Raw genomic sequence first — 10,088 nt, 5'->3', positions numbered from 1 at the left:
AAATAAAATTTTAACGGTAAACGAACCCTTGATTTCCGCTCTTCCACTTTTCTTTCTCTTTCTCTATTGCAAACGAAAATATATTTTTTTAAAAAATAATAAATAAATAAATACGGGAAAAAAAAAAGAAATTATGAAAAAGTAAAATAAAAGTCAAATAGAAGTAGAAGAATTTCCTTGTTAATTCCTTTTTCATTCTTCTTCTTCTTCTTCTTCTTCTTCGAGGCTTTTTTTTTCCCTTTCCACCGGCTGCAAAAATGGAACGCAAGAAGACGATGAACTGGGATGGACTTCGGGACGACGACGACGACGACCGATTTTTCGAGTCCATTGACAGAATGTCGTGCGCCATGCCGGAGGATTTGGCTTCCTCTTCCGACGACGACGATTTCGAAGATAGTCGAATGTCCTTCGCCTCCGTCGTCTCCTCCGCCAAACATGATGAGTTCAGAACCTTCGCGATGACTGCACCAATGACGCCGGAATACGACATTTGGATGGCGGCACCTGGATCGATTAAGGAACGTCGTAAGCGATTGCTCGAAGGAATGGGCCTGAATAGCGGCAAACAGTTTCAGAGGATTCAGAGCAAGGAATTCCAACGGGAGGTTTCAAGGAAATTACTCGCGACCGCTCAAAATTCGCAACCAGAAACCGTCGGATCTCCAGATGTTGTAGATCAGAAGCAAGACGCGTCATCACAAACGCCATTGCCGATCGTGCTCGTCCGTTCGCGATCTGATGGAGATATCGATTCATTCTCGATTTCCAGGGAACGGAAAGACGATCTAATCGGAAACGTCTCGAAACAGCGTCTTACAAGAACTTACTCGATGATAATGGCGTCCAGTGCTCGGATGTGTAATTATCCTGATTCGATTAGAGTTTCGCCAAGCGATTGCAGTCAATCGATTAGGCACGGTGCGACATTGTCGACCGTCTTCTCCAACAACAAATTAGGCGCGTTTTTTCTGATTAAGAATCTGGATACAGGAAAGGAATTCATCGTGAATGGATACGATCAAGACGGAATGTGGAATCGCCTTAGCGATCTTCAAACAGGGAAGCAGCTTACAATGGAGGAATTCGAGAAATGCGTTGGATATTCACCAGTTGTAAAGGAATTAATGCGAAGAGAGAACGTATCGAGAATGAACGGATTCTTCGGCGATAGGAAACTCAACGTGAATTCATATCTATCAAAGAGCTTAAGAATGAGTAAGAGAAGAGGAGCGGCTCTATTGAAGAACATCAAAGGCTCAATGACAGGTTTAATGGGGGAAAAAGAGAGGGAAATTCATCAAACCCTAGAAACAAAACCTAGCAAGAACGCATCGTCGTCATCGTCATCCTGTCCTTCTCCGCCTCATTCATCATCATCCACGGCGGCGCCGGCGTCCTCAGAATGGGTAAAAGTGAGACAGAGTGGCAGATCGTACAAGGAACTTTCGGCGCTGCATTTCTGTCAGGAAATTCAGGCGCATGAAGGATCAATTTGGGCAATGAAATTCAGTTCTGATGCTCGATTATTAGCAAGTGCAGGTGAGGATCGAATAATCCATATATGGGAAGTGCAAGAATGTGAAATAATGTCAATGAAACCAAACGAAGAAGGAAGTATGACGCCGCTTCATCCTTCATTTTGTCCTTCACCTGATAGACCCGCCATTGGAGATGCTTCAGCTTTGCCATCTGAGAAGAGGAAGAAAGGGAAAGGGCTTTCTGGGAGTAGGAAAATGAATGTGATTCCTGATTATGTTCATGTTCCTGAAACTGTGTTCTCACTTTCTGAAAAACCAATCTGCTCTTTGAATGGTCATCTTGATGATGTTCTTGATCTCTCTTGGTCTTCGGATTCTCAGGTCAGCTCCATTACTATTCAAACCAACCTCTCTTTTTGCTCTGGCTTCCTTTTTGTTTTTCCCTCTAAATATATTTGTTTTTCTGGAGTTTTTTTCAATCTGGTTGATATTCTTTATAATATTTTAATATTGTTTAAATTATACTCTTTCTTTGGGCTTCCATTTAGTCCAATTTCTTTCAATTGTTTATTTTCAGTGCTTGTATTTCCATAAGATTTTTTTTGAAAAAAATCAACTAATAGCACAAAATCTGAAATTGGATAATTTAAAGTATTAAGAATGAAAATGATGTTCGACATTTTTTTTTTTTTTTTTTTTTTAAGAAAAAAAGACAATTATAATCTCCTTATGTTTTTTCTTTTGGACATACTCTCCCCATGTTTGAATCATTGAGGTGCTTAGCATTGAAATTAATATTTACTTTAATTAACAACCTATTTTATGTAAGTAGAAAACATACATAAAATTATAAAGGAAAATTATTTTAAAATTGTTGAAAATATTTACAAGATAGAGCAAAATTTTAGAACTATTAGACGCTGATAGACACTGATACACTGATTGAAAGTATCTATCAATGTCACTGATAGACACTGATAGAAGTTTATCAACGTCTATCATTGATAGTTCTAAAATTTTGTTATATTTTGTAAATATTTTGATTTATATTTCTATATTTGAAAACAGACCAATTATAAAACTAATTTTTATTTGATTTATATATACTTTAATTTAATATTATATATATAAACAAATGTTAACTCTAGTACTTATTACATTAAGATTATCCGAATATAATCTTAAACATTAAAAATTCAAGCCTCATTTGATAATTATTTCATTTTTTGTTTTTATTTTTAAAAATTAAGTATATTTTTTTACATTTTCTTACAATGGATTGTATATTTCCTGAGTAAAAGAGTAATATTCGTAGTCAAATTCTAAAAATAAAATTAAGTTTTTAAAAATACTTTTTTATTCAAATTTTGGTTTGGCTTTTGAAAAAATGAGTAAAAAATAGATACGAAAGCAAGGAATCGAGAGGTAAGAGTAGTATTTGTAGACTTAATTTTTAAAAATTAAAAACAAAAGGCCAAATAGTTATCGAAAGAACATAAATAATATAATAAAAAATAAAAAAAAAATAAGTTTGTTTGTTTGGTTTTGCCGATATGTATATCATGTATGATCTATTAATCTGAAATCCTCAATGTTTGAGAACTAAAAAGCTCGGTGTTGTGTTGGAAATTTAGCTGCTGCTTTCATCTTCAATGGACAAAACTGTAAGGCTATGGGACATGGAAACCAAAAGCTGTTTAAAGATGTTTGCCCACAACGATTATGGTAATTAAGACTCTTTCATTGTATGTGTGTGATAGATCACAATAGATTATTAGTATCTATATATTAAAAATATTTACAAATAATAATAAAATATCATAATTTATCTACGATAAATCGTAAAGTCTATCACGATCTATCGTAAATAAATTGAAATTTTGCTATATTTATAAATATTTTAGTACATTTTCTTATATTTGAATACAGTCCTCTATATATATATATATATATATATATATATATATATATATATATATATATAATGGAAACAATAACAAATGAATAATTGTGAATATGATTATTATGATTATACAGTGACATGCATACAGTTCAACCCGGTGGATGACGACTATTTCATAAGTGGATCACTCGATGCAAAGGTGAGGATATGGAACATCCCAGATCGATATGTGGTTGATTGGACTGATCTTCATGAAATGGTCACTGCCGCTTGCTATACACCCGATGGCCAGGTTCATCATTACTCTCTCCTTCTCATCTCTATTTCTCCATTTTCCCATTATTATATTCTCTCTCTTATACCAATATCTCATTTTCTACCGTATTTAGTTTCTGAATTTTGAATTTTGTATTTGTTTAATTCTTCATCCTCTCATTTTTATTAGACAAAAATTTAAAATTTTGAGTTCAATTTTATGTAAAACTAAAACTTATGTATAATAGAGAAATTGTTTTTTTAAAAAAAAAAAAAAACTGTCAATGGTATATTAGACATGAAATCGAAAGTTTAGTAATTTATTAGACACATTTAATAGTTCAAGAATTAAATAGAAATAGACTTCAATGTTAAAAGACTAAACTTATAATGTTACGATTTTATAGTTATTTTCTTTAAAATATCTATTGTTCCATGTTTTTCTTTTGGAAAAATATCAATGATTTTCAATGGTAAGCTTAATAAATGGTTTAAAGTGTTTCATTAATAATTTTGGAGTTTTGTTATTATGGTGTTATTATAAGCTTCCCAAGATTTTTGAACAAAATTTTTACTTACAAAAATAAAATTATTAGTACAAAGTTTTCATGGATACAACCACCCATATTTACAATATAAAAAATTGATTTTTTTTTTCCCCTGTCTTCCTTGTGGATCTTTCTCTCTCTCTCTTTTTCCCTCTAAACACAATCTACATTATTATAACATTTTATTTTACGAAACTCGAAAAAAAGAGTAAGAATGGATGATGCTTTAGGATAAAAGCAAAACAAATGTAAATTTACATTTAGCGTACTCAATGTACTTTCCTTAGTGTAGGGATTTCAACTCTATTTTAACATGAAACAATGAAAATGTATCATCAAGATTAAGTTTAACAGATTTTATTATGTAAGATCTAAATTTTACAGTTTAAAATCACATTTGGTGCCTTGCTAAGAACTTCATAAACTTAACATTCTTCACGGCGTGATAAAGTTATCACAAATTTTAAACTATAAAACTAAATTATGAAGTTTAGAGACTAAATTATTAAAAAATTAAAGGTACAAAGACTAGATTATTATAACATAAAATTCTAAGCACCACTACTCCATAAAAGAATAAAAACCAAAAATGTTTTCTAACAACAAGAAAAGTATTTACATTAATTACCCAATAATGCTTGAATCTTGATGTTAAGGAGTTGGCCGTGCTCAAGATTTATGGAGAAGGAGAGGCCAAGAGCATCTTAGATTCAAATGGGTCAAATTAAAGAAATTAAGTCAATAGTTTTAATATATATATATATATAAAGTATTGTGGTTGGTATGTTTTGAACATTTCATCGATCTACTATTAATGATTTTTTTTAAAAAAAAAAATGATGGATGTAGATATTTCTTGAGATATTTATGGCTCGTAGAATAATTCAATAGATGACTTGCATGAACCCTTATGTTTCTGCAGGGTGCCATAATAGGCTCACATAAAGGGAGTTGCCGAATGTACACCATAGAGGGTATTAGATACATACACATCTCTATATTAAATTCCAATCGCTTAACTATAATAATATTACTTATAATAATTAGGTGTTGTTTTAAGTTTACTTACCAATGTTATTTGGAGTATAGATTCCAAGTTAGAACAGAAGCACCACGTTGATGTGCAGAGCAAAAAGAAGTCTCATGCAAAAAAGATCACTGGTTTCCAAGTAATTAAGCCTGTCTTTTTCTAGCCTTGTTCTTAATTTGTTATGTAATCAAAATTAGGTCTCTATAGGTTGAAAAATGAAATAAAATTTAGTCCTTATGATTTATAATTAGACCCTACAATTTTATCAAACTATAGAAACTATTTATGAGATTTGACAAATTATAAGGACTAAATTCTAGAATTCTCATAACTATAGGTACCAAATTTATAATTTAACCTTAAATTTACGCTAATAATAACTTGGTACCTGAACAGTTTGCTCCAGGGAGCCCTACTGAAGTACTAGTTACGTCTGCTGATTCTCGAATTCGGATCTTGGAAGGCACTGAAATTACTCATAGATTCAGAGGTAAGAAAAGTTACACTTTAGTCCCCGAGGTTTGAAAAATTGTTCTAAATAGTCTCTGAATTAACTTGACTGTTAGTTAACTAATGGAAAAATGGCATGGCAAATTGAGGTGACATTTTAAATGAGTTGGAAAGATTTACCAATTATATATTATTATCTCATAGATTCAGAGGTAAGAAGACTCTATATGAAACCATGTCCACCTGGAAGGAACCAGAAAGTTAGAAAGGAAGCATCATTCAAGAGCTTAAAAACATTTTTTAAATCTATGATTGATTGATAAAATAGAATTGATATTATTGGATATCAGGTTTCCGAAACACAAGCAGCCAACTTACAGCTTCGTTCAGTCAAGATGGGAAATATGTGATATGTGCAAGTGAAGATTCTCAAGTTTTTGTGTGGAAAAGAGAGGAACCACGAAATCCAAGTTCTGGAAAGAAAGGTTTGATAGCAACCAGAGGTCATGAACACTTCCCTTGTAAAGATGTTTCTGTAGCAATCGCATGGCCTGGTATGATTAGTGGCGAACCGCCGTTGGTGCAAATGAACTCAAAACGACATTCGAAACGTGGCTCATCGCAGCCACCTTCAGCCTGCAGCTCACCAACTCGAGATGAAACCAGCTCAATTGCAAACAATAAGAAGCAGTTGCCACCTCTACCGAAGAAAAACAACAACAATGCTGTCGAGAACAATAATAACAACAACAATAACAATGGTAGTACCAATAATAATAACAACAACAACAATGGCAATGGTAGTACCTCAACAACTCCTCCAGATGAAGAACAGCAGCAGCAAGCTCAAGTTACTCGCTCAGAATCCAGAACTGGTGAATCGCTCAGTTCATCACCTTCAGCTTCGATCAGGTATGGTGATTCACCTTCTATTTCTTCTGCTGCTGCTATCAACAACAATCCATCATCTTCCTCGTGGTCTTCCTCTTGGTCCTGGTTTGATGTCGGAAACAGCCACGGCCACCATGCCGTTCCAGCTACAGCATGGGGATTGGTCATTGTGACTGCTGGTCTGGGAGGTGAAATAAGGGCCTATCAAAATTTTGGACTGCCACGTAGGATTGGACGACAGACTAATTTCTGGCCCACTACATAGGATGTGATGATTGGTCATCAAACAAATTTCCATGGTGTTCTCCTTAGGATTGGGAATTTGCTTCTAGTTTTACCAAATAGAACTCTTCTAGTGAACTCAGTACTAAGATAGAGTTCTCAACATATATAGGGCTAAAACGCAAGCTGCCGGGAGGTTTGTTTCAAAGGCTAAAGCTGCTGTTTTTGTAGATTATTATATACTTCAAACATGAACTTCAGAAAGTAAAGTAAAAGTACCCTACCTACCAACAACTTTTGGTATTCAACATTATTACATTATGTTTTTGTATATACTAGAATGCTGATAACTATTGATGAATTCAAGCAATCCAGTCTTGAAGTATCTTAAGCAGCATAACAGGTTTAATTAGAGAGGCAGCCATTAGCCATCTCTGGTTCTGTTTTTTGAGTGAAATCAGGGAAGGATATTCCCAAATTCTCATTCAATCATTTCTCAAATTGTAGAAAAGTCAAGCAAGTTCAATACAATTCAACAGAATAGAAATGGAAGAATAAGCAAAACGATCAACCTCGTTGTATTAGATCAACAGTTTCTACTCAAGTGGTCAAATCATTTATTTTCTTACATCTAAATATTACTTCCTAATGGATAGGTAAATCGGAGACTCTAGAGATTCCTCAAAAAGTTTCTTTGAAATGAGAGTTCATGGCCAAGCCTTGTAAAATCTTCTTATATCAAGTTTTATAGTGGAAAAAAAACATACTAATTAAAGTAGCAGTAGCATAACAGCCATGGATTTCCGGAAGTTTGCTTCATCAGTGTTGCCATTACGATTATTTTCTTGTGCAAGTGAAGGCTTTTGTTGTTTTCAGAAAAATGGAGGTAGAATCACCCATCTTCTTGGATACTTTGGCCTCCCTTCCTTCCCATCGAAAAGCTGCATAAGACAGCATTAGAATATAAGGGAAGAACAAAAACTGTAGATGCAGCCAGATTCCTTCTTATAGACAAATTTTATTTTAAGCATTTGAATCATGAAAAATATACTAGATTGATTTAAAAAAAAAAAAAAAAAGATCACAGATAATGTTAAGAAACCAAAGCAATTGTTCATGATGGAATAATTTGCTGGTTAAGACCAATTAGACAGCACAAACCACCCAATGCGGAGGATTTTCTACTTCCGAATTAAAATCGGCTTGATCTAGACTTCATCATTAAATTCCAAGTGTACTAAATTAAACATAAAATTTACGAGAAGTATGAAATTTACAGTAAAAGCTTTTCAAAATATCAAAGGGGGGAGTGCATTTTACATGAACAAAGTGACAAATAGTAATCACCTTTTCCAAGCGGCGGTGTTTTGCAATTGCCCATTTAGTCATAATGTAGGTAGCCGCTATTACAAAAATATAGCCAGCAACAGTTTGTGTAGCGATATTGAATCCAAGCCATTGATAAATCTCAGTTGTGTAGTTGGCACAAGTTACAATATTGAAAAGGAACCCGCGTGGGATTTTGTAGCCTCCCTCTCCACTAGGATCTCTAAGATTCTTCAATATGAGATGGCAATATAAGTTGGATATTTGACATAACAATCCAAATCCAAAACCAATCTTCATTTGGAGGTCATTCACTGGGGTATAAAGTGGGTGGTTTACATAGTAGCCTATCAGAGCTCCAAAACTCCAATAGTACATACAATTACGGACGACATTAGACAAGGGTGAAGTTCCATGGCTAAACCTATGAACAAAGAAGGTCTCCATGATCCGCTTAGAGTAATGGAGGCACCAATAGTACATAGCATAAGTCTGGACAGGGTAGATATGACGCTCGTCTTGATAGCCGAAGAACTTATAGACTGGAAAGTAGTAAAACATGGGATAGATAAGGAGTGGCCCCAAATACTCCAACAAGAAGAGCGTTCTATAAGAAACCTGCCGCCCAAGATCCTTAAATGTGATGCTCAAGTTATCCAAGTTTCCGTCGCAGTAGTCTTGGAGTTTCTTGCTTGGGATAAGAACAATGGGCCTCTCTTTTGACCCTGGTTTTGCAGGCAGGGTAAGACGCTGTCTAGAAGGATAGTATTTTCTTCCTGTTGGATATCAGAATATAAGAGAAGTGTACAATCAGTGCTTCTGAGTTCGAGAAACCTAAATCTTTATTCATAGTGAAAACATTAAAAAAAAAAAAAATACTGAAAGCTATTACAAAATTCACAAGGAACTGCCAGCAACTATTGTATTAATTCATGCTTTACTAATCCAGAAAGACAATAGAAAGCTAAATCTACTGCAAAATACATGCTCGGAAGTTAAATCTAAACTCCTTTATTAACTCATCGAAGGTGCAATCGTACATATTAAGACCTTGCTGCACTAAAATTATTCCAACTGAGATGGATTTTCAAAATGACAGAGTAAGCAGTTGGTTCAAATCTCAGACAATTCATGATCATAGCAGAAAACACTAAACCTAAAGCTTAATCATCCAGAACTATAAAAACAATGGAGCCAGAACTTACGTCGCTGATGAATAGCCTCCTGCAAGTCGCTCACCGTAGCCTACAAATCGCAATGCAGTAGAAAATTAGTTTTTTTTTAAAAAAAAAAAAAAAAGCCAGAAAACAATGAGATTACGATTTTCGATTCTCCAAACGCCACAACATACCTAAACTGTGCGATTAAAGTAGAACCAAACGAAAACGAGGTTAAACAAGAAGCTCACCGAATCATCGATTTGAAGGCCGCCGGTGATGATTTCTCTACCGCTCCTGGAAAGAATGGTGACCTTCATGGCTTGGACAAAGTGTAGGCGAAGAATATGCAGTAGTGATTGTTGTTGGTGCAGCAGTGGCCAGTGAGGGATTTAAGAGTAGAAAAGAGAGAAAAGTGAAGGTGTGAGAGATTCCATTAATGGCGTGAAGTTTGAAGCTCTGTGGAGTAGAGAAAACTTGGGAGACGGACCACTTGGTTTGTGAAATGGGAATTATGAAAATGTTAAGTCACGTTCAATCTGCCGCCCAAATCGGTTGGCCGTCGGGAGTACAAAAAAATTAAAAAACCATAAATTACATTTATTTTAACTCAATTTATGGAAATGTTTCGTTTAATTTAAGTGTATGGAACATGAATTATTGCTTGGTTTTAAAGGACGTTTGCTTAACCAATTTTGGCGGTCTACACAAAGATAAGAGCAGTTAAATGAGCACCTAGGAATTTTTCTTATACGAAATGTTCTTAAATTTTGAGGAGTTTCATTTTTTATCCTTGAACTTTGAAATTTACTCAAAAAAAAAAAA

At 34.2% G+C, this 10,088-nt stretch overlaps 2 protein-coding genes across 5 annotated transcripts; one reads left to right on the top strand and one right to left on the bottom strand.

Moving 5' to 3' along the window:
- The first annotated feature begins 205 nt into the window (after positions 1–205).
- Positions 206–7,074, top strand: LOC120069884 (uncharacterized). The gene is made up of 7 exons (XM_039021705.2): positions 206–1,862; positions 3,116–3,206; positions 3,519–3,676; positions 5,110–5,161; positions 5,277–5,356; positions 5,614–5,707; positions 6,018–7,074. Exons 1-7 carry the CDS (start codon positions 258–260, stop codon positions 6,821–6,823), a joined length of 2,886 nt encoding a protein of 961 aa, XP_038877633.1. The 5' UTR covers positions 206–257; the 3' UTR covers positions 6,824–7,074.
- Positions 5,984–9,908, bottom strand: LOC120069885 (very-long-chain enoyl-CoA reductase-like). 4 transcript variants are annotated; one of them, XR_016528173.1, is made up of 6 exons: positions 9,515–9,908; positions 9,312–9,351; positions 8,128–8,882; positions 7,548–7,721; positions 6,475–6,739; positions 5,984–6,367 (listed from the first exon to the last, which is right to left on the bottom strand). XR_016528173.1 is itself a non-coding variant. In XM_039021706.2 (4 exons), exons 1-4 carry the CDS (start codon positions 9,581–9,583, stop codon positions 7,653–7,655), a joined length of 933 nt encoding a protein of 310 aa, XP_038877634.1. In that variant the 5' UTR covers positions 9,584–9,902; the 3' UTR covers positions 7,336–7,652. The 4 variants fall into 4 exon arrangements, 1 of the variants encoding a protein (XP_038877634.1); XR_016528172.1 differs by having other exon boundaries at positions 5,984–6,392; positions 9,515–9,819; XR_005479717.2 differs by lacking the exon at positions 5,984–6,367 and having other exon boundaries at positions 6,472–6,739; positions 9,515–9,819.
- Between the last annotated feature and the right edge of the window lie 180 nt (positions 9,909–10,088).

Source organism: Benincasa hispida, chromosome 3, assembly GCF_027475165.1.
Source record: "Benincasa hispida cultivar pf3 chromosome 3, pf3_genome.v1.1, whole genome shotgun sequence".
Lineage (NCBI taxonomy): Eukaryota > Viridiplantae > Streptophyta > Magnoliopsida > Cucurbitales > Cucurbitaceae > Benincasa > Benincasa hispida.
This window is presented reverse-complemented; position numbering and strand designations above follow the sequence as displayed.

Excerpts from the sequence above, each read along its gene's own strand:
- LOC120069885 (XM_039021706.2), bottom strand. The coding sequence starts at position 9,583 with ATGAAGGTCACCATTCTTTCCAGGAGCGGTAGAGAAATCATCACCGGC. Across the intron at positions 9,352-9,514 it reads GCCTTCAAATCGATGATTCG|GCTACGGTGAGCGACTTGCA; the intron begins GTGAGCTTCTTG and ends TGCGATTTGTAG. Across the intron at positions 8,883-9,311 it reads GGAGGCTATTCATCAGCGAC|GAAGAAAATACTATCCTTCT; the intron begins GTAAGTTCTGGC and ends GATATCCAACAG.
- LOC120069884 (XM_039021705.2), top strand. The coding sequence starts at position 258 with ATGGAACGCAAGAAGACGATGAACTGGGATGGACTTCGGGACGACGAC. Across the intron at positions 3,677-5,109 it reads GCTATACACCCGATGGCCAG|GGTGCCATAATAGGCTCACA; the intron begins GTTCATCATTAC and ends ATGTTTCTGCAG. Across the intron at positions 5,162-5,276 it reads CCGAATGTACACCATAGAGG|ATTCCAAGTTAGAACAGAAG; the intron begins GTATTAGATACA and ends TTTGGAGTATAG.